The 24,594-nt window shown below is 42.2% G+C and overlaps 1 protein-coding gene across 1 annotated transcript in view; it reads left to right on the top strand.

The window, feature by feature from the left end:
* Nucleotides 1-2,366: 2,366 nt before the first annotated feature.
* The window catches only part of PROKR1 (prokineticin receptor 1), a 36,097-nt gene continuing 13,869 nt past the window's right edge, over nt 2,367-24,594 (top strand). The window contains exons 1-2 of the mRNA XM_044290778.1: nt 2,367-2,503; nt 13,521-14,062. Of these exons, the coding sequence (XP_044146713.1) occupies nt 13,599-14,062 (464 nt within the window). The 5' untranslated portion in view covers nt 2,367-2,503; nt 13,521-13,598. The remainder of the gene's footprint in view (nt 2,504-13,520; nt 14,063-24,594) is intronic.

The following is a 24,594-nucleotide window of genomic DNA, read 5'->3' on the forward strand; positions in this document are numbered from 1 at the left end:
AGCAGTATATTTCTGCGGATTGTTTACCCTGGCATAGGAGACGTAGTCTAGACTCCGCCAGAGCAATACGATCCGGATCATCATATATCTGACCCAGGGCTAAAAAGAATTCATCCACTGAACGGAGGGGCCGTGCCCCCTCCGGCAGCGAAAAGGCCCAGGACTGAGCGTTACCCCTATGCAGCGATATAATGATCCCCACCCTCCGTTCCTCATCACCAGAAGAATGGGGAAGAATGCAAAAATGGAGTTTGCAAGCCTCTCTAAAACGCACAAAATTCTCACTACCCCCGGAGAACGTATCCGGGAGCGAGATCTTAGGCTCAGAGCAAACTCCATGAACGCCAGCTGAACCGGTCACTTGAAGCTGAGAAAAAGTCCTGCGGAGATCAGCTACCTCCAATGAAAGACCCTGAAGGCGTTCAGCCAAAAGTGAAACCGGATCCATGCTTGAGACGGTTATGGCGGCTTATAATGTCACGGACGGTGTACAGGAAATAAGGCAAAGCAACATGTATAAACGACTCGCTGGATCCGAAAACTAAGGAACCAAGGGAGACCCCTGCAGAAGACCTGGCACTTTCCCTGGCTGCTCAGCCTATGCAAAGATCCGAATGGTGGAGGTTTGCATATCCACGAACCTTGACTATAAAGCCCTGAGCACCCTACAATAGTGAGGGGACACGACCACCGGCTCCCTACACAAGATACGGAGGGTGTCAGGGTCACCTGGGATCCAGCAAACAGATATTAACAGATAAAGGTACACTTAGCTTTGAAGCAAACAGGAGGACAGATCAGCGTGCACACACACTCCAGGAAGTAGTATAAGCCGCTCAGAAAAGCCTTCTGGGGAAGAATTTAAAGGGAAGCAATAAGTCCAACACATGACAGCTGAGAGAGGCTGACGAGAGGAGGAGCTGAATACCACAACACAGAAACTCAAGGAGGAGGTTCTGAAAGGCCTCTGTCAGAGCTTCTCAGCTGTCTGGTTGTGACATCTGTATGTTCAGGGCCATTGAATAAATGGTGCTATAATAATAAATAATAATAATTACTACTTTACAAAGCTTTGGTGCGGCCTCATCTGGAATATGCAGTTCACTTCTGAGCAACAGTTCATAGAAAGAATACCCTGAAGGTGGAAAAAGTATAAAGAAGATCAACTAAACTGATAAGGGGTTTAGGATGGTGTTATACTGTATATGGGGAAAGATTAAAAGTATTACATTTACCTGGTCTTGAGAAGAGATGTTACGGATCAGTAGCCTGTATAAAAATGACACATGCAAAAAAGTTGGTGAACCTATTCCATGTAAAATCACCTCAAAAGACAATTTAGAGGCAACAAAGCTTCTTTACCATAACAACTGGTATTCTGTTCCTATGCCGGAGTAGAATACCTGAATTTAAAATGGCAATGTGAACCTAGCCTTAAGCCTGTTTCACATCTGCATTTTGCAGATCCGGAAGGTTGTTCCATGGAGACCGGTGGAGATCCGGATGCAACCTGGCAAATATGGTGAGAGATGCCTTTTCGCAGCAGTTTTCGTATGGCCAATTCGCTTCATGTTTGCTGGGCTGTGGCCGGATCTCTGGCTGTCTTCATAATAGTGAATGGGACCAGCAGGTATCAGCTAGGATTTGACAGTGCTGGATCCAGACATCCCTGACAGGCAGCTCCCTGCCGGAACAGCCTGCCAGAGATGCCTAATGCTAGTGTGAAACTAGCCTTAGGGAGGCTGCACATGGTTCTTCAATAGACACTCCATCTCCTTTCTTCCATGTCCCCTTATCACAGACAGATTTTCATATTTTATTGACCATGTCTAAGATAATAAATAAGCATTCATGTCAATAAATGTCCACACACCAGGTAGGTTGTTGTATCAGAGTGCAAACAAAAGAAATGTTTCATTATCTACAGGACGTGTACGTCGATGGCTCAGTATACAGCAAAGGTGTATGTATCAGTATGATTTCTAGTTCCATTCTGTTGCATAATGTATCACAATTTTATTTTATTTTTTGTCTACCAAGAGCCTCTAGGAATTGTCTCTAGCTTGCCTGACAATTATAGTCCCAGTTAAAAATGATAATAATATAACCCTAGGCAGTATGTACTACAGAGTAGCACGGAGAAGAAGATCCTCTCCCCCTGTGCATTGATTCTGAAGCCGTGTTTGTAGCAGTGTGCGACAGAGATTTACTGCTAAGTGCCCAGCATCTCTTCTAAGCTGCATTCTGGAAAAAGAACAGTAGGGGGCAGGGAGAACTCCAGTTCTAAAGCCAGCTGCTCATAAAGCTTAATATAGGGAGGTCCTTGGAGTTTTCTCAATACACAGAAGCAGAATTTAGAAGCACACATTTTATCACTGACTAGGGAAGGAGCTAAACAAGAGGAGCGAAAACTCATATATACAATCACAGAGGGTTTTTTTGTTTTTGTTTTGTTTTTTTTCGATGGCAACAAAGCATTTATCACAGTTATTACCAAAAACAGGTAAGGGCTACACACATTTTTATCTATATGTTCAAGCTTGTTCTCCACTTGTAAGTCTTAACTTTGTTTTAGTTTCAACTATACAAGCTTTGAGTTTGTGGATGTAACCAAAGCAGATGATTTACAATTATCTTATACAAAAAAGTCTAAAAAGAATGTAATTCTTAAATTGTAAATGTATTTGGCAAAAGAATTGTCTTGATGATAAATGGACAACTTGATGGATGATAGATAGATAGATAGATAGATAGATAGATAGATAGAGTTGGATAATGTGTTGATCTTTATCTTTTTTTCTTGGCTCAATATATCCCAAAATGAGCGGCACTAGACTACCAAAGCTGGTTGTTTCATGCAGCTCATTCATATCTTCAGCCAAGATCAAAGGTAAGGAAGTACATATGGATAGATAGATAGATATGAGATAGATAGATACATACAAAAACAGTTAATTCAGATAAGGGTGTGGGTCTGGGTCCACTTTTGATTTTAGATAGATAGATAAAAAATATCAAAAAGACAGAGAGGGAGAAAATGGAACATTATAAGTGGAGGAAATTTAAGTCAGTTTGCTATTTAACACTTTAGTAGTAGATTGTGCAGCTTTCTGATTTAAGACCATTTAGTACACTTAACTTCAGTCCTATATCAGCACTGGGGTCCTCCTAGGTTCGAATCCGATCAAGGGCGACAACTGCATGGAGTTTGTATGTTCTCCCCGTGTTTGCGTGGGTTTCCTCCGGGTACTCCAGTTTCCTCCCAGACTCCAAAGACATACTGATAGGGACCTTAGATTGTGAGCCCCATTGGGGACAGTTGGATGCTAATGTCTGTAAAGCACTGCAGAATATAGTAGAGCTATATAAGTGCATAAAATAATAATATAAAACCACATATGCCATATTCTGATTTCTTAACAAAATCATGTCCACTGCCAAGTTAGCACAGTTCCATAGATTAATAATGGACCTCATTATATCAGTTTTGGAGTGTGAGTTATGTTATGTGATCATGGCCACTTGTGCCAAAATCACTTCAATCTAACAGAGAGAAATAGATAGTTTAGACAGAGATAGAACGATGGATGGACAGGCAGATAGATGAATAAGGCAATAGGGTTGCCTACAGCCCTAGGAGAAAACAGTTGATACAGACTCTGCTCTGCTAAATCTTAACATAGAACGGAATAAGTAATAAGCTCACGAGACTTGCATCAAGTCCATTATATAGGTATAATATACTACACCAAAGACACAATTCAGTTCTGTGATATTCTATAATATCCCACATTATTCCCTTTTCATTATGCATTTTTTTATTACTGCCACAGGAAATACCTGGTGTTGTTTTTAGATACAGTATCACATAAATTTGCAGCAATTGCGTTGTTTTAGCTTAAAAATTAATAATGGATTTACTATACACAAAATGTTTTCCGTCTTCCACTTAATAGACAATAAACTGGCAGTCCTCAGTCTTATGCGTCGCGTATTGGAAGGGACATGTGTATCGCACTGACTATGCCTCTCCTGTTCCTACAATAAAATACAGCGCCTCCGGGAAGAGCTATTTGAAGTGCTAGAATCTGTAACTCAAATTCTATTATGTTGCCGGGAACATAACGTAAGACATTGTGCTTAACCTCTGCTCAATGTGGTTCAAAGCCTTGTTAGAATCTACAAATATATGCAGTACATGTTAAGAGGGGTCTATACAAATCCTTCCCTCTTTTTACAGAAATCATGCTAGAGAGTATTGTTTTTATATCCATGTTTTAGACACATATACGGTATGTCTACTATATGTATTGCATGTGTGAGCTATCTATCTATTATCTATCTATCTATTATCTATCTATCTATCTCATATCCATCTATCTCATATCTATCTATCTATTATCTATCTATCTATCTATCTATCTATTATCTATCTATCTATCTATCTATCTATCTCATATCTATCTATCTCATATCTATCTATCTATCTATCTATCTATCTATCTATCTATCATCTACTTTTCCATGTATCTCTCTTATCATGTATCTGAAAGCTGTATCTATAACAATCATTGAGGTAGATTTATTAAAACTAATTTTTTCCAAGGACAGATAATGAAACTGCACCTAAGAACAGACGTAGAGTTTTGCAGAATTTTGCCACATTTTACATCTTTAGAATAGATAAATATCTAAGCATTTCTGGCCTCACCGCCCCTCACTTTTGATAATTGGCGAGAAGGAAAATAGCCATTAATCAAGATTTCCCATAATATTTATCATTTTAGCGTACTTAATATTGTCATTCAGACACAGAGTTTCTGGGGAAATCCAGAGCTCACTTTATAGCCGTGAAGAAATATCTGGGTCCTGCAGACTTATGGCACAAATGTTTGATGTTACAATAGTGAAACTGTGCTTACCATGGACTTTTAGAAAATATAATAAAAAATCCAAGGGTTTGGGGTTTTTAAATATTATTCTTATGTATCTTTTATGCTACAATTATCATTTCTTAGTTTTATTTAGTTTTTTCTATCAGTACTATTTCTTCCCTTATTTCAAACTATTAAACTAATTGAACATTTAGTCAATGGCTTGCTACCATTTTAGATACAGATATCATGCTGACAGTCGTGTTTATATTCTTGCTCTGTAGTGAAGTAGAACTCTATCAACTCAATCTGTGGAAGGCAGAAGAAGCAATAACATTCTGTCCAAAAACTATCAATTTTGTGCCCAAAGCAATTTAATCCCCAGGTTTTTCCCAAACACAATTTGTTAATTCACATTCTTCTTCTTCTTTGACTGTGATGCTGACATTCCTCGTACATTGAATTCAGCCTTAACCCCATTGATCACAACGCTCACATAGAAATAAGCAGTGGGGCTCATTAAAAGTCACACTGTGCAGCAGTAAATTGCAATGCGGGCACATATAAACATGGGAGCCTAAACATAGGTGCCTTCGGCTGCCAAGCGCACATGTAATAGGTCAGTCAGTTTCATAGGTACAAATCTGACGACAGATGCCCTTTAATGTAATATCTAGAGATAAACAAATTTCTAAAAAAATTCAGCCAGTTTTCCGAAAAGATTTGAATCAATCTGAATTTATTTGCGGCGAATCGCATTAAAAACAGCTATTTCCTGGCACAGTGGTGCAGAACACTGTGCTTTGCAGTAACACGCATAGGGAGTCTGCTATGGTAGTGAAATAATACTGTGAGTCCATATGACATGCAGATGACAGGCGTCGCTTTTAGAATCACTGCACACTTCACTTATTTGGGCAGTTACGGCGCCAAAACTGACCAAATAACTCAAGTGTCAAATAGGTTTGAGCGGTAAACCGGTGTCAACGATATACTGCGGTATTAAGAAACAGCGATATGGCGATATTGCTGTTTCCAAATAACCGCAGTATTTTGTGGCGTATTTTGTGACGCAGTATTTTGGGCCAGCCCCTACATCGTGCATATGTGTACTATACATAATTTATTAGTTCCTGCAGCGGCCGCCCCCGGCGAGGCGGGCAAAGTCAGTAAGCAGTCCATGTCTAAGCCAAGATGGGAGAAGAGAAGTGAGAGACCCTAACAGCCCGGGTGTCATAAATAAAGGTTATACTGTCTGTCTGTGTCTTCTACGGCCCTGGCCCTGCTTGCAAGCTGCACTGCACATGGTGATGGCACTTGATCTCTCATAGCAGGCATTAGGGAATAATATACAAGTCATCGGGAAGGAATTTTTTATTCCCCTAAAGTGGGGAAAATTGGCTTCTACCTCACAGGTTTTTTTTTTTTTGCCTTCCTCTGGATTAACTTGCAGGATAACAGGCCGAACTGGATGGACAAATGTCTTTTTTCGGCCTTATGTACTATGTTACTATCATGAATCCCATCAGTATAATAGCCTCATACAGTATAATGCCTCCCTGTTGGCTCCATACAGGAGCAGCAAGAAGACATTACTGTACACAAGACATTATTATACTGATGGGGAAGGGGGGGGTTACAAACTGTTGTCCCATACGGTATAATGTCAACTTATGGCCCCCTTACAGTATAATCCAGACAGTATAATGTCTCCTGGTGGCCCTATGCAGTATAGTGACTCTTGTAGCCCAGCCAGCCCATACAGTGTGTAATGTCTCCTTGTGGCCCTCTGTCTGCCTAGTGGCCATCCCATACAGTTATTAATGTCTCCTTGTGGCCCTCTTCCTGCCCAGTGACCAACCCATACAGTATATAATGTATCCTTGTGCCCTGATGCCTGCCCATACAGTATATAATGTCTCCTTGTGCCCCGCTGCCTGCCCATACAGTATATAATGTCTCCTTGGGACCCACTGTCTGCCCAGCGACTAGCCCATACAGAATATATTGTCTCCTTGTGCCCCGCTGCCTGCCCATACAAAATATGTCTCCTTGTGCCCCGCTGCCTGTCCATACAGTTTATAATGTCTCCTTGTGCCCTGCTGCCTGCCCATACAGTATATAATGTCGCCTTGTGCCCCGCTGACTGCCCATGCAGAATATAATGTCTCCTTGTGGCCCATTGCCTGCGCAGCAACCAGCATATGGGGTAAATAATATCTCCTTGTGGACCCCATATAGTATAATCTCTCCGTGTGGCCCCATACAGTATAATGTCTCCTTCTAGTCCCCATACAGTATAATCTCAAATTGTGGCCCCCATACAGTATAATCTCTCCTTATGGCCCCCATACAGTATAATGTCTCCTTGTAGCCCCCATACAGTATAATCTCTCTTTACGGACCCCATACAGTATAATCTCTTCTTGTGGCCCCCATACAGTATAATGTCTCCTTGTAGTCCCCATACAGTATAATCTCAATTTGTGGCCCCCATACAGTATAATCTCAAGTTGTGGCCAGCATACAGTATAATGTCTCCTTGTAGTCCCCATACTGTATAATATCTCTTTGCGGGTGTCAGCAGTAAGTTTGTGTTGATGTCACTGAATATTTTGTCCTTCCTCTGATCTGTCGGAACAATAACCCCCCAAAAAACGGATCCTGTGTGCTGAGCATACGCCTTCACTCGATCAGCATTTGGTCAGTAATTAGGGTTGAGTGAACCCGAACTGTAAAGTTCGGGTTCGTACCGAACTTTAGGATTTTTGGACCCTGGACCCGAACCCGAACATTTTAGTAAAAGTTTGGGTTTGGGGTTCGGCGCTTTCTTGGCGCTTTTTGAAAGGCTGAGCAGCCAATCAACAAGCGTTTAACTCTGTGCCCTTAGAAGCCATCACAGCCATGCCTACTAATGGCATGGCTGTAATTGGCCAGTGTAGCATGTGACCCAGGCTCTATATAAGCTTGAGTCACGTAGCGCTGCGCGTCACTCTGCTGTTAGAAGTGTAGGGAGAGGATGCTGCTGGACTGGTGATTTCAGGGAGAGAATAGGAGAGAATCTTTGTTCAGAACTGGAATCTAACTCAGCGATCTACATACATTTAGTTGTGTGGGTGCAGGGCACAATCTTTTTACCCTGCCCTGAGCTCAGTGACAGAAAAAAAATACTTTTATCCATCTGTTAGTTAGGTGGGCGGCGGCGGCGGACATTTTATGCAAGCTCAGTGCACCAGCACTGCATCTGAGCTTTTGTGACATTGAAATCCAAGCTTGAAAAACTGCACTAATAATCTAGTTTTTAAAAAATCACTCTTTTTTGGCAATATACAACATCTGGCGCATTTGCAGGATTAGTCAGTGTGCAATTTAAGCTAGAAAAACAGCCATAATTTTCTGGGTTTTAAAAAACGAATTTTACAGCCCTTGCAGCATCAGCACAAGTGAAATTCAAGGGTTATATACAGCTTTCATATTCTTTTAGTAAAAAAACACACTTTTTTGGCAATATCGAACATCTGGATTAGTCAGTGTGCAATTTAAGCTAGAAATACAGCCATAATCTTCTGGGTTTTTAAAAACACCCTTATTTGGAACATCCACTATTTTACAAATCTGCACGTGTGAAATTCAAGTTGATTATATACAGCTTTCATATGCTGTTACTAAAAAAACAAACTTTTTTGGCAATATACAACATCTGGATTAGTCAGTATGCAATTTAAGCTAGAAATACAGCCATAATTTTCTGGGTTTTTAAAAACACCCTTTTTGGCCCAAATCCACTATTTTACAGCCCTTGCAGCATCTGCACGTGTGAAATTCAAGTTTAATATATACAGCTTTCATATTCTGTTACTAAAAAAACACACTTTTTTGGCAATATACAACATCTGGAGTAGTCAATTTGCAATTTAAGCTAGAAATACAGCCATCATTTTCTGGGTTTTTAAAAACACCCTTTTTGGCCAAAATCTACTATTTTACAACCCTTGCAGCATCTGCACGTGTGAAATTCTAGTTTAATATATACAGCTTTCATATTCTGGCAATATGTTGTATACACTTTTTTGGCAATATACAACATCTGGATTAGTCAGTGTGCAATTTAAGCACATGGTTCCCGATTTTGAGTTGTCATGAAGAAAACCAGAATTACATGTCTTGATGAAGGACACGGAGTAGTTCGTCCCCTGTGTGACTCCGTTGGCCCAAGCAAACTAAGTGTAGACCAGTGTGACACTGCCGTGCCCTGCACATTTGGTATGCTGGTGGGGCACTGTGAGTTGTCCCTGCAGTGGAGGTTGAGGACACGGTGGAGGATGAGGAGGCAGAGGCGGACATTGTTGCAGGACCAACAGCGTGAGAACGTAGAGGCGAAAGCGGCGTCACCTGGCCTTTTGCTGGTTTGGATGGGCAGAGACCACATTTACCCAGTGGGCCGTAAAGCAAATGTATTGTCCTTGACCGTAGTTACAGCTCCAATCGTCGGCCGTGCCGAGCACTTTGACAGACACCGAAAGGCTCAAGAACTGGCCCACCTTCTGTTCTACGTGTGTGCATGGCTGGTACTGCCTTGCAGGATTAGTCAGTGTGCAATTTAAGCTAGAAAAACAGCCATAATTTTCTGGGTTTTAAAAAACAAATTTTACAGCCCTTGCAGCATCAGCACAAGTGAAATTCACGGGTTATATACAGCTTTCATATTCTTTTAGTAAAAAAACACACTTTTTTGGCAATATCCAACATCTGGATTAGTCAGTGTGCAATTTAAGCTAGAAATACAGCCATAATCTTCTGGGTTTTTAAAAACACCCTTATTTGGAACATCCACTATTTTACAAATCTGCACGTGTGAAATTCAAGTTTAATATATACAGCTTTCATATGCTGTTACTAAAAAAACAAACTTTTTTGGCAATATACAACATCTGGATTAGTCAGTGTGCAATTTAAGCTAGAAATACAGCCATAATTTTCTGGGTTTTTAAAAACACCCTTTTTGGCCCAAATCCACTATTTTACAGCCCTTGCAGCATCTGCACGTGTGAAATTCAAGTTTAATATATACAGCTTTCATATTCTGTTACTAAAAAAACACACTTTTTTGGCAATATACAACATCTGGAGTAGTCAATGTGCAATTTAAGCTAGAAATACAGCCATCATTTTCTGGGTTTTTAAAAACACCCTTTTTGGCCAAAATCTACTATTTTACAACCCTTGCAGCATCTGCACGTGTGAAATTCTAGTTTAATATATACAGCTTTCATATTCTGTTACACTTTTTTGGCAATATGTTGTATACACTTTTTTGGCAATATACAACATCTGGATTAGTCAGTGTGCAATTTAAGCACATGGTTCCCGATTTTGAGTTGTCATGAAGAAAACCAGAATTACATGTCTTGATGAAGGACACGGAGTAGTTCGTCCCCTGTGTGACTTCGTTGGCCCAAGCAAACTAAGTGTAGACCAGTGTGACACTGCCGTGCCCTGCACATTTGGTATGCTGGTGGGGCACTGTGAGTTGTCCCTGCAGTGGAGGTTGAGGACACGGTGGAGGATGAGGAGGCAGAGGCGGACATTGTTGCAGGACCAACAGCGTGAGAACGTAGAGGCGAAAGCGGCGTCACCTGGCCTTTTGCTGGTTTGGATGGGCAGAGACCACATTTACCCAGTGGGCCGTAAAGCAAATGTATTGTCCTTGACCATAGTTACAGCTCCAATCGTCGGCGCTGCCGAGCACTTTGACAGACACCGAAAGGCTCAAGAACTGGCCCACCTTCTGTTCTACGTGTGTGTGCATGGCTGGTACTGCCTTTTTGGCAAAGACATGATGGCTTGGGACTCTCCACCTCGGCTCTGCACAAGCCATCAGTTCTCTGAAAGGTGCAGAGTCCACCACTTGGAAAGGGAGGAACTGCAGCACCAGAAACTTGGCCAGGAGCACGTTCAGCTTCTGCACCATTGGATGATCGCACTCATACTGTTGTCTTTTCAAAATTGCTTCGGTGATCGATTGTTGATGGAATAACTGACGGGGAGTAGGAGAGCGAGGAGCAGGAGCATCAGGACCGGTAGATGATGGGAACGACACACAGCTCCCTTCAGCTGAGGTGGTGGAGCCTTGTCTACCTGAAATCAGGTGCATGCCACTGGGTGATGCAGCAGTTGCTGTGGCAGACTGGACCACCACAATGAAGCAACGGTTCTCCCAGGTCACTTTATGGTGACGCTGCATGTGTTGACACAGAACTGTACCTGCGCCAGTAACATTTAGGCCTCTGCCCCTACCCTGTGCAGGGACTGTCACTTCTCTGTCAGACATACTGTTAGATCAAATAAATAAATAAAAAGGAAATTAATACACCCCCAAAAAATACTGTAATTTTCTCACTTCACCACACAACAGCTAGTAAGCCCATTTTTTTAACCACTAATACACCCCAAAAAAGGCTTTAGAACATATAACTGCACCGTTGAAGGCAAATAATACTTTTTGTTTTCCACTAATACACGCAAAAAAAGACTGTAATTTTCTCACTTCACCACACAACGGCTAATAAGCCTTTTTTTCCCACTAATACACCCCAAAAAAGGCTTTAGAACATATAACTGCATCGCTGAATGGCAAATAACACTTTTTTCCCTGCTAATACACTCCAAAAAAGGCTGTAATGTTTTCTCTTCACCACACGACTAATTCGCTCTTTTTTGTACTAATACACCCCAAAAAAGGCTTTAGAACATATAATGGCACAGCTGAACGGCTAAGTCTTTTTTTCCACTAATACACCCAAAAAAAGGCTTTAGTATATATAACTGCACCGCTGAACGGCAAATACTTTTTTTCCCACTAATACACCCTAAAAAAGGCTGTACTTTTCTCACTTCACCACACAACGGCTAATAAGCCCTTTTTCCCTATTAATACACCCCAAAAAAGGCTTTAGAACATATAACTGCATTGCTGAATGGCAAATAAGCCCTTATTTTTTTCCACTTATTCACTCCAGAAAAGGCTTTAGAACATATAACTGCACCGCTGAACGGCAAATAAGCCCTTATTTTTTTTCCACCAATACAACCCAAAAAGGGCTTTAGAACATATAACTGCACCGCTGAATGGCAAATAATACTTTTTTTTCCCACCAATACACTCCAAAAAAAGCTGCATATAATGTTCTCACTTCACCACACAATGACTACTAAGCCCTTTTTTTTGCACTAATACACCCCAAAAAAGGCTTTAGAACATATAACGGCACCGCTGAACGGCTAATAAGCCTTTTTTCCACTAATACACCCCAAAAAAGGCTTTAGAATATATAACTGCACTGCTGAACGGCAAATAATACATTTTTTTCCACTAATACACCCCAAAAAAGGCGTTACTTTTCTCACTTCACCGCACAATGGCTAATAAGCCCTTTTTTCCCATTAATACACCCCAAAAAAGGCTTTAGAAGATATAACTGCACCGCTGAATGGCAAATAAGCCCTTATTTTTTTCTACTTATACAGTCCAAAAAAAATGAGTGGGAATGCGTGAAAATCGTAAACATCCGCAAGCAAGTGCGGATGTAATGCCATTTTCACGCATAGTTGCTAGGAGATGATGTTAGTAAATAGATTTCTATCTTCATTCAGCAGGACCTGCGCTGACGTCACCACGCTCACCAAGTGGTGAGCGCGATTGCGTCATTAAAGGTCCTTTTGCAGGTGCTGAAAGAAGAAAGAAGACAATGCCAGCTGCACGATCAATTGGATGAGGTGAGTTAATTATTATTATTTTTAACCCCTCAATCCACATTTTAGTAAGCATTCTGCATTAAGAATGCTATTATTTTCTCTAATAACCATGTTATAAGGGAAAATAATAAAATTAATAGAACACGTAACACAAACCCGAACTTCAGTCATGAAGTCCGGGTTCGGGTCTGGGTACCACATTCAGTTTTTTCTCAGGCGCGTGCAAAACGCATTGAACTCGCTCAGAAAAAACTGAACATCGGAACGCAATCGCAGTCAAAACTACTCACGGTTTTCCCGCAATGCACACGTGACGCATCCGGAGCAAATCCAGAACGCCGTGTGAAAGAGGCCTAAGGGTTACAGATAGAGTCATCAGAACATCTCTCGGGTGGATTTCAGTTTGAAAGCAGATATTATGGTCTGTAGAAGCAATGAGACCTGAAGTTTTTAGAAGACCAATTGGTTTTTTAGTAAAAGATAAGTCGAATGAAAATACAAAAAATCCATCCATAACCTTTAAAGTGGTTAGAGCTCCAATTCTCTGATACAGAGTTATATATCGTCTGCATAGACATAAATCTAAAACATAATTCAATGGCCTGCAGCTGCCACTAGAAAGACCTTGTTACTGTTATACTTTCAAAACAGGAATATAAATATTTACTGTCAGCATGCACACCTGAATACCCTTTCATAATATAATAATAAGATTTTTAATTATAAAAAATTGAAATTCCTGTTAATGTACCGTACATTTTTTTTACCTGCATTTCTATGGAAATATATGTAAGACATTGTAATATTACTGAGTTGTGTGAAAACTTAGTTTTGAATTATGATAATAGATGTTGAATAAAATTAACTGTTCCCTTTATTCATTGCCTACAGATCAATTTTACATGGCATTCAAGATATGGATTTTCAAGACTACTCCCGATTATTTTATATCTGAATTGATGTGACTGCATGCATCCTCTTCATCCAATTGTTAATATACTAAGTATTTCTCTCACGATGTCTCTAAGTGTGGGCTACACCAAAAATTTTACCTCCCAACCTGACTACAACTACAGCGACTACGAATTAGATGATGATGATGTAACCAAAACCAGGACTTTTTACGCTGCAAAAATAGTCATTGGGGTGGCTCTTGTCTGTATTATACTGATTTGTGGCATTGGGAACTTCATATTTATTGCAGCACTGGCAAGATATAAGAAGCTTCGAAATTTAACCAACCTTCTGATAGCCAACCTGGCCATTTCTGATTTCATTGTGGCTATTGTTTGCTGCCCTTTCGAAATGGACTATTATGTTATAAAACAGCTTTCTTGGGAACATGGTCACATCTTGTGTGCCTCTGTGAATTACCTAAGGACTGTTTCACTCTATGTCTCCACGAATGCTCTACTGGCAATAGCGGTTGACAGGTAGGTCCTGGCCCTCTTTACTAAAATGTACATTATTTTTCAAAATTGTCTACTGCTAATTAGTTATTGCTGAAAACTATTCTTACATTGTCATCAAAATGTATGTAAATCAGTATAGTAGAATATTTAGCAAGTGTAGCATTTTTGGCTCTTCATAAAAGTAGTCGTTTTGTGACAACAATCTCTTTCCATGTGCGAATCATAGAGGGGACAGCCATGGTGGAGAGCTACTATTAACCCCTTCCCGACACATGACGTACTATTACGTCATGGAAGCCAGTGTGTTCTCAGCATCATGACGTAATAGTATGCCATGGTTAGTTCTGGTCACCGCGCTGCATCGCGCGGTGACCGGAATAAGATGGCTGCACTAATCAGTAGGCAGCCATCTTAGCTGAGGGCGAGGAGGAGTTTTTCCGCTCCCCTGCAGCCTCGATCGCTGCGATTGGCCGGTTAGTGAAGGCCGGCCTATCGCAGTGCCAGCAATGGAGCTGAAGGGGGGCTCGGCTAGAGGTGGGAGGGACTGATGACATAAGCCCATGTCTCCTCCTAGGTCAGGCAGGGGACACCAGTCACAGGTGTTCCTTTACAGAGCTCAGATTGGCTGGAGCAACGCTCCAGCCAATGTCAGCACTATACTACTATTCTGAAATTATTTATCTTTGTCTCTTTTTTTACATCACAGAAACCTGACATTTTAACAGGGGTGTGTAGACTTTTTATATACACCATATATATATATATATATATATATATATAGAAACAAGAGGATTTGGCGGCACCAGTAAACTAACTCAGGTGCAGCGTCCAAGGGAATGAGCTTCTCACCCTCAATATATGCCAGAAATAGGACAGCACTCCAAGACTTGAAAAAACTATGTCTTTAATAACCCATGTGAAGCAGTAGCAACGTTTCAGCTCACAACTGTCACGAGGGTGTCAAGAGCCACGTCTGACTCCGTTATACCCGGGGTCAGGAAGTCGCAGCGGGTGGCTGCGCGCTCTATGTCCAAAGATCACGTTGTTTCTTAGTGATTGTTTTCTGTGTTTGCCTTGCAATCCTTTTTGTCTCACTCAGGGATCCGTAGCTTCTCCTCCTCAGCTGTTTCTTGTCTGCCACTCCCAACCTCCTTATATTCTCCTCTCACACTTCTCTAGTTGCCAGTTATAGAGCTTCCTGCCTGGACTTCTATACTGACCCACTGGAGCTGTGAATCCTGGTTGTTGTTCCAGAGTGCTACCCTCCGGATCCCTGTTGGGATTTTTGTTGTCTCCTGTTGTCGCCCACCTGGGATTATATGTTGAGTCTGTATTGTCTGTCCTCCCCTTGGTGTTTTCCTTTAGAGCTAGTGGTGCGGACTAGTGTTCCCACCGCCCTGTTCACTATCTAGGGCTCATCTTAGGGAAAGCCAGGGTTTTAGGCACGTGATCGGCGTACGGGTGAGGAACCCGTCTAGGGACGTCAGGGCAGCCAGGTGCCAGCCGCAAGGTGAGTCAGGGGTCACCACCTTCCCTCTCACTTGGGCAGGGCCTTCCTCTTTCCCTCCCTCCGTGTCACGTATGTGATAGTCACGCCGATCGTGATAACAACTGAGCCTATCTCAAGCTTGAGAAAGGCTCAGTTGTGAGCTGAAACGTTGCTACTGCCTCACATGGGTGAATAAAGACACAGTTTTTTCAAGGCTTGGAGTGCTGTCCTATTTATGTCATGTATATATATATATATATATATATATATCCATACATATACATATAAGTGAATTTTTGTTAGTACTAGGTTAGATTTTTGAACCAACTCACGTGCCGTCTGACAGCAGCTACCATTTACTGACAGCATCTGCTCAGGTTTAGTGCTTTTTTTTTGTAAAAAAAGAAATAATTAATGCTAGCTAGTTTTAAATATATATGGTATATATATATATATACACAGTATATATATATATATATATATATAGTATATATATATATATATATATATATATATGTGTCAATTTTAGTTAGTACTAGTTTAGATTTAAAGAAATCAGTTAGAACTAGTTTAGATTTTTTAACCCAACACGTGCCGTCTGCATGTGTGGGTCCTCCACCTGCTGAGCGCCAGTCAGTAGTGTCAATTACTGACAGCGTCTACTCAGGTTTAAATGCTTTTATTTTTAGACTTTAAAAAAAAAAAAATGTATTCTTAAATTTTATTTTAAATTCATTACAAGTCCCCTCAAGTCATAAATCACTATATTCACCCCCTGACACTTTTCATTTTACACACACGAATAAAAATAAAAATGACATTATGACATTTTGGGGGATGTTGCTGCATATGGACCTGACAAAGAAAACTGAAATGAGACAATATTGGAGTTCAGATGTCTTGTACAACACTCCAATTTACAATATGGCCATGCACCGCTTAAGATTTGAATCCATTTAGAAATTCCTACATTATAATGATAACGCACAGTGCCCCCCCCCCCCCCCAAAAAAAAATAACCCACAATTTGACCGCCTGTTCAAAATAAGACCCCTCCTGGAGCACCTCAACTCCAAATTTACAGAGGTGTTCACCCCAGGAAAATAAATTAGCATATACGAATCCCTTGTACATTTTAAAGGAAGGGTTAAATTCCGCCAGTACCTGCCCAGCAAGCGGGCATGGTACGGAATTAAAATGTACAAGCTGTATGAGAGTACCTCTGGGTACACCTACAAGTTCCGTGTTTATGAGGGGAAAGATTCTCGGATACAACCCCCTAAATACCCCCCCCCCCCCGTCCTACCACCTCTATGTGGATAACTATTATACCAGCATACCCCTATTCATGTCCCTAAAAGCTTGCGGCACAGTACGCAAAAATTTAGAGATCTTATCTGTCTGATCAATTTCTGAAGCCCTACAGTGACATGTGTAAAAGTAAGGTGTGGTACAAAAAGCTTGCCGTTGTACATATGGCACTGTACAATGCGTACATTTTACATCGAGCTGCAGGCCACACAGGAACTTTCCTTTAGTTCCAAGAGGTGGTTATCAAGGTCCTATTTTTCCAAAGTCAGGAAGGGGAGGGCCTGAGTACTTCAGGAGGTCATGGTTCCTGTGTTGTACCAGGACAACATGTCCCTAATGAAGTCCCACAAACAGCAAAGAGGGTCAAGTCCCAAAAACGATGTTGGGTTTGTTACAAAAGGATAATACGAAAATACACCATTTATCAGTGCGACACCTGCCCAGATAAACCTGACCTCTGTATAAAGGATTGTTTCCGAATTTACCACTCATCCATGGATTTTTAATATCATCCTTTATGCTCCCTGTAATATTTAAACTTTTTATCCCTGGTTTAGTCTACCTCGCTTGCATATCCACTTTCCAACAACTACTACACATTCTTTTCTTTGAGACACCTGCTTGCCAAAAAGTACCCTTTCTACCACTTAAAATGTTCGTACGGGGATGCTTTTTATGAAATGGGGTCACTTCATGGTTTTTTTTCATTTCTGGGGACCTCAGGAAATTTATTTAATGCGACATGGCAGCTAAAATCTATGTCGGTTTATTCAGGCCTATAAAAAACAGTTTTTTCACTTCGCCTCTAGAGACCTGCTGTGCGCCAATACAGCAGGCTGCAAGCACATATGGGGTGTTTGCAAAAAGGGGAGAAAATGGGGAACATATACTAGGGTGCATTTTCTCCTTTAACCCCTTGTGAAAGTGAAAAATTGGGGTCTGCTAGTAATTTTTCATTTTATAAATGTATGATTTGAAATGCTTTCTTAAGTATTTCTGTCTTTAGTGAGACACCTGTATGCCGAAAAGTACCCTTTCTACCACCTCAAATGTTCGTACAGGAGTCATGTGCGTATTCGGGGGGGGGGGGGGAATGGGGAACAAAATATAGGGGGCATTTTGTCCTGTTACCCCTTGTGAAAGTGAAAAATGTGGGTGCAAAGCAACTTTTTCTGGAAAAAAATTAAATTTTTTCATTTTCACAGCCAAGCGTTTCCTAATTCTGTGAAATGCCTGATAGGTCAAAGTGCTTACTACACACCTTGAAAAATCTATTGAGAAGTGTAGTTTCCAGAATGCGGTCACTTTTTGGTGGTGTCCACTGTAGGGCCACCTTGGGGTGTCTTCACATGCGACATAGCTCCCAATTACCATTCCAGCTAAATCTGCTCTCCTAACGCCATATGGTGCTCCTTCCACTCTGAAGCCTGCTGTGCGCCCATACATCATTTTCGAGCACATATGGGGTGTTGGCGTATTCAGGGGAAATGGAGAACAAAATGGGGGGTGCATTTTGTCCTGTTATCCCTTGTGAAAGTGAAAAATGTAGGTGTAAAGCAACTTTTTGGGGAACAAATTGTAATTTTTCATTTTCACAGCCAAGCGTTTCCTAATTCTGTGAAACGGCCAATAAGTCAAAGTGCTCACTACACACCTTGAAATATTCTTTGAGGGGTGTAGTTTCCAGAATGGGGTGACTTTTGGGGGGTTTCCATTGTAGGGTCACCTCAGGGTGTCTTCATATGCAACATAGCTCCCAATTACCATTCCAACTAAATCCGCTCTCCAAAAGCCATATGGTGCTCCTTCTACTCTGAACCCTGCTGTGCGCCCATACTTCAGTTTTTGAGCAAACATTCAGGGTAAACTCCAGATTCAGGGTAATAGATTTTGAGTTTTGTTTGGCTGTTAACCCTTAATGTGTTGAAGAAAAAATAGATTAAAATGTAAAATCTGCAAAAAAAAAGGTGAAATTTTGAAATTTCATTCCCATTTTCCTTTAATTATCGTGGGGCACCTAAACGGTTAACGAAGTTTGTAAAATCAGTTTTGAATACCTTGAGGGTGTAGTTTCTAAAATGGGGTGATTTATGGGTGTTTTCTAATATGATTCCACAAATAGAGATAAATAAGCGGCACTCACCATTCGATGCAAATGTTTCTTTTACTGGGTGCAGAGAGGGGGATAACAAAAACAGTGCAATCACAAGAACATGGCGACTGCTGTTAAGCGTATCACCGCTTCATCTGGCCAATACTGTCAACCCTTTCACGCAAATGACATCATCTTTTATGCGCCACGCGCACTAACTTAGGCGCATGATGTTGGTGTAGACTGTCGCATAGCATTGCGAGTGTAGGCTACGTCAGCAGCAGGGGTTGTACATCAATGTTACAAAATAAGATATCCATGAAACCTTAAAAGCTACAACAAACAACATACATAAAATATTGCGACATCACAGAAAGACACTCATATCGAGTTTTTCGTTCAGTCCCGTGGCATTAGAGCGCAAGATCCATATACCTTCCTTTCTTAGTAGTTCCCGTCCTCTATCGCCCCCTCTTGGTGGATTCTGAACAAGCTCTAAACCTGCAAATCTGAGGACTGAGCTATCTCCATTATGTGCGGTGGTAATAGAATATATATGTTCACAGATGCATTCAAATTGGCAGCGGACCGTCTTGCCGATGTAGAATCTACCACATCTATACAAGATTAGGTACACTACATATTTGCTCCTATATGTAATTTGTGTGTTCACTTTATGATCAAAACCTCCGAAAGATATGTGAGACCACTGAGGATTGTACCTGCAAAAAGAGCGGCTGCCGCATCTTCTATTGCCTTTTGGCCCATCCAGCCAAGTGTGATTTTTTGTTTCTTTAAAATGGCTGCGGACCAGTTTGTCACTTAAGGTGTGGCACCTCCGAAATGCAATCAAGGGGCGGGATTTTTAAACATTAGAAAATACAGTGGGGCTACCCTAAAATGTTGGCATTAAAAATACAACTCATCACAAATAAAGCAAGCCCTCATACAGCTGTGTCTATGAAAAATATAAAAATCATATGGCTTTTGAGATGTGGACATGAAAAAAATAAAAATGCTGGTGCCTTAACCCCTTAGTTATTAGGGGAACTGTCACGGACGGTGTACAGGAAACAAGGCAAAGCAACATGCATAAATGACTCGCTGGATCCAAGAGCTAAGGAACCAAAGGGAGACCCCTGCAGAAGACCTGGCACTTTCCCTGGCTGCTCAGCCTATGCAAAGATCCGAATGGTGGAAGTCTGCATATCCACGAACCTTGACTATATAACCCCTGAGCACCCTACAATAGTGAGGGGACACGACCACCGGCTCCCTACACAAGATACGGAGGGAGTCAGGGTTACCTGGGATCCAGCAAACAGAAAATAACAGATAAATGTTCAACACTTAGCTTTTGTAGCAGACAGGAGAACAAGAGCAGCATGCACACACACTCCAGGAAGAAGTATAAGCCGCCCAGAAAAGCATTCTGGGGAGGAATTTAAAGGGAAGCAATTAGTCCAACACATGACAGCTGAGAGAGGCTAACGAGATGATGAACTGAATACCACAACAAAGAAACTCAAGGAGGAGGTTCAGAAAGGCCTCTGTCAGAGCTTCTCAGCTGTCTGGTTGTGACAGTACCCCTCCCTCCACGAGTGGACTCCGGACACTCAGAACCCACCTTCTCAGGATGGGACCTATGGAAAGCCCTGATGAGACGAGAGGCCTTAATGTCCGTCACTGGGACCCACATTCTCTCCTCAGGACCATACCCCTCCCAATGAACAAGGTACTGAAGAGAACCGCGGACAAGACGAGAATCCACAATCCTAGAGACCTGAAATTCAAGATTCCCATCAACCATAATCGGAGGAGGAGGCAAAGGCGAGGGTACAATGGGTTGAACATAAGGTTTCAATAAGGACTTATGAAAAACATTATGGATCTTCCAAGTCTGAGGAAGATCAAGACGGTATGCAACAGGATTGATGACAGACAGGATTTTGTAAGGCCCAATAAACCTAGGACCCAACTTCCAGGAGGGAACCTTCAATTTGATATTCTTGGTAGACAACCACACCAGATCACCAACATTCAGGTCCGGACCAAGCACACGTCTCTTATCTGCCACACGCTTATATCTCTCACTCATGCTCTTTAGATTATCTTGAATCTTTTGCCAAATAAATGACAAAGACGAGGAGAATCTGTCCTCATCAGGTAAACCAGAAGACCCCTCTGCCGAGAAAGTCCCAAACTGCGGATGAAACCCATATGCACCAAAAAATGGTGACTTATCAGAGGACTCCTGACGACGGTTATTTAAAGCAAACTCAGCAAGGGACAAAAAAGAACACCAATCCTCTTGATTCTCCGCCACAAAACAGCGCAGATATGTCTCCAGATTCTGATTGACGCGCTCTGTCTGGCCATTCGACTGCGGGTGGAAAGCAGAAGAGAATGACAACCGAACCCCCAAGCGAGAACAGAAAGCCTTCCAGAATCTGGAAGCAAACTGCGTGCCCCTATCAGAGACTATGTCTGAAGGAATACCGTGCAATTTGACAATGTGATCAATAAATGCCTGCGCCAGCGTCTTAGCATTGGGCAAACCAGGAAAAGGGATGAAATGCACCATTTTGCTAAAACGGTCCACCACCACCAGAATCACAGTCTTCCCCGAGGAACGAGGCAGGTCCGTTATGAAGTCCATGGACAGATGTGTCCAAGGACGGGAAGGAATGGGTAAGGGAAGGAGAGGACCTGATGGCCGTGAATGAGGGACTTTGGCACGAGCGCAAGTCTCGCAGGCTGCCACAAAACCCTCAACCGACTTACGAAGCGCAGGCCACCAGAATCTCCGAGCGATGAGATCCAGTGTGGCTCTTACCCCCGGGTGCCCAGCAAGGACCGTATCGTGGTGTTCTTAAAAAATCTTGTGTCTTAAAGCGAGAGGCACAAACAACCTCCCAGGAGGACAAAGATCAGGAGCCTCTGACTGGGCTGCCTGCACCTCTGCCTCCAATTCAGGAAAAAGAGCAGAGACCACCACACCTTCAGCCAAAATGGGACCCGGGTCTTCAAAATTCCCGCCTCCTGGAAAACAACGTGACAGGGCATCTGCCTTCACATTCTTAACTCCAGGGCGGAACGTGACAACAAAATTAAACCTAGAAAAGAACAAAGACCATCTGGCCTGTCTCGGGTTCAGACGCTTGGCTGACTCCAAGTAGGCCAGATTTTTATGGTCAGTAAATACGGTAATAGGGTGTCTGGCTCCCTCTAGCCAATGGCGCCATTCCTCAAAAGCCAACTTGATGGCCAACAATTCCCTATCTCCCACATCGTAATTTCTCTCTGCGGAGGAGAGTTTTCTTGAGAAAAAGGCACACGGTCGCCAATTGGCAGGAGAGGAACCCTGAGACAAGACCGCCCCCACACCCACCTCAGAAGCATCAACCTCAACTATGAAGGGTAAAGAAACATCAGGTTGCACCAAGATGGGAGCAGAAGCAAAACTCTCCTTGATATCAGAAAAAGCCTTATGCGCCTCTACTGACCAAGAAGAAAAATCTACCCCCTTTCTGGTCATATCAGTGAGTGGTTTAACAATAGAAGAATAATTCAAAATGAACTTCCTGTAATAATTGGCAAAGCCCAAAAAACGCATCAGCGCCTTCTGATTCTCAGGAAGCTCCCACTCAAGCACAGCGCGGACCTTCTCGGGGTCCATGCGAAAACCAGAAGCGGAGAGAAGAAACCCCAGAAATTGAATTTCTGGAACCGCAAACACAAATTTTTCCAGTTTCGCATATAATTTATTCTCCCCCAGGATGAGCAAGACCTGACGTAAATGTTCCTTATGAGTTTTGAAATCGGGAGAAAAAATCAAAATGTCATCCAAATGCACCAATACAAATTTTCCCATCAAATGATAAAAAATGCTGTTCACGAAATGCTGAAAAACGGCTGGGGCATTCATCAAACCAAAAGGCATAACCAAATTTTCAAAATGGCCCTCAGGGGTATTGAAGGCCGTCTTCCATTCGTCCCCTTCTCTGACCCTGACCAGGTTGTATGCCCCTCTTAGATCTAATTTGGAAAATACTTTAGCCCCAACAACCTGGTTAAACAGGTCCGGGATCAGAGGAAGCGGATAAGGGTCACGAATTGTGATACTGTTCAGCTCCCTGAAATCCAGACAAGGTCTTAAAGAACCATCTTTTTTCTTAACAAAGAAAAAACCAGCGGCAACATGTGACTTCGAGGGTCGTATGTGTCCTTTTCTCAGACTCTCAGAGATATAAGCACGCATAGCAATCCTCTCAGGTTGGGAAAGATTGTATAAACGAGATTTAGGCAGCTTAGCATCTGGGATGAGATTAATAGGGCAATCGTACTCCCTGTGCGGGGGCAAATCCTGAACTCCACTCTCAGAGAAGACATCCGAAAATTCAGAGAGAAAAGATGGTACAGTCTTAGTAGCAACCTCAGAAACAGATGTCATGAGGCAATTCTCTCTGCAAAAGTCACTCCAACCATTTATTTGCCTCGCTTGCCAATCAATGGTGGGGTTATGCTTAGTGAGCCAGGGCAGCCCCAACACCAGAGGGGTAGGCAAACCGCTAAGGACGAAACATGACACATCCTCAACATGAGCATCACTCACAATTAAACGAATATTGTGAATTATGCCCTTTAATGATTTCTGAGAAAGTGGAGCAGAATCAATAGCAAAAACAGGAATATCCTTTCCCAAAGTGCGCACCTGGAAACCATGAGTTATCGCAAATTGATTATCAATGAGATTGACCGCTGCTCCACTATCCACAAAAATCTCACAAAAATTGTTCTTGCTCTCTAGCGCCTCCCTAGCCGGCAGGACAAAACGGGAACTACAAGCAAATGGAAAACCTTCAATTTCCGCCTCAACCCTGCCAATAGTAACAGACGGAACATTTTTAAAAGATTTTTTCCTGTTTGTTTCTTTATTATTCCCAGAAAACTGCCTGAATCTCCTAGAGGGACAAATATTTGCCAAATGATTTATACCTCCACAACAAAAACAAACCCTCCCATGGGCTCCTGCTCAGAAGGGGCTGACGGCGACTGAGACCCCTGCGCACAGAATGGGACCGCTGCACTGTCCTGGGACTGAGTATGACAGGAAGGGGACATCTCTCCTCTCTCTCTAAGACGCCTGTCAATACGAACGGCCTGAGACATAGCAGAGTCCAAAGAAATAGGCCTCTCATGAAAGGCATATGCATCTTTCAATCTCTCTGAAAGACCATGGCAAAATTGACTTCGGAGTGCAGCATCATTCCAACCAGTATCAACTGCCCATCTCCAAAATTCTGAGCAGTATACTTCTGCGGATTGTTTACCCTGGCATAATAGACGTAGTCTAGACTCAGCCAGAGCAATACGATCCGGATCATCATATATCTGACTCAGGGCTAAAAAGAATTCATCCACTGAACGGAAAGGCCGTGCCCCCTCCGGCAGCGAAAAGGCCCAGGACTGAGCGTTACCTCTGAGCAGCGATATAATGATCCCCACCCTCCGTTCCTCATAACCAGAGGAATGGGGAAGAAGGCGAAAGTGGAGTTTGCAAGCCTCTCTAAAACGCACAAAATTCTCACTACCCCCGGAGAATGTATCCGGGAGCGAGATCTTAGGCTCAGAACAAACTCCATGAACGCAAGCTGAACC

The sequence above is a fragment of the Bufo gargarizans genome, chromosome 4 (genome assembly GCF_014858855.1).
Source record: "Bufo gargarizans isolate SCDJY-AF-19 chromosome 4, ASM1485885v1, whole genome shotgun sequence".
Lineage (NCBI taxonomy): Eukaryota > Metazoa > Chordata > Amphibia > Anura > Bufonidae > Bufo > Bufo gargarizans.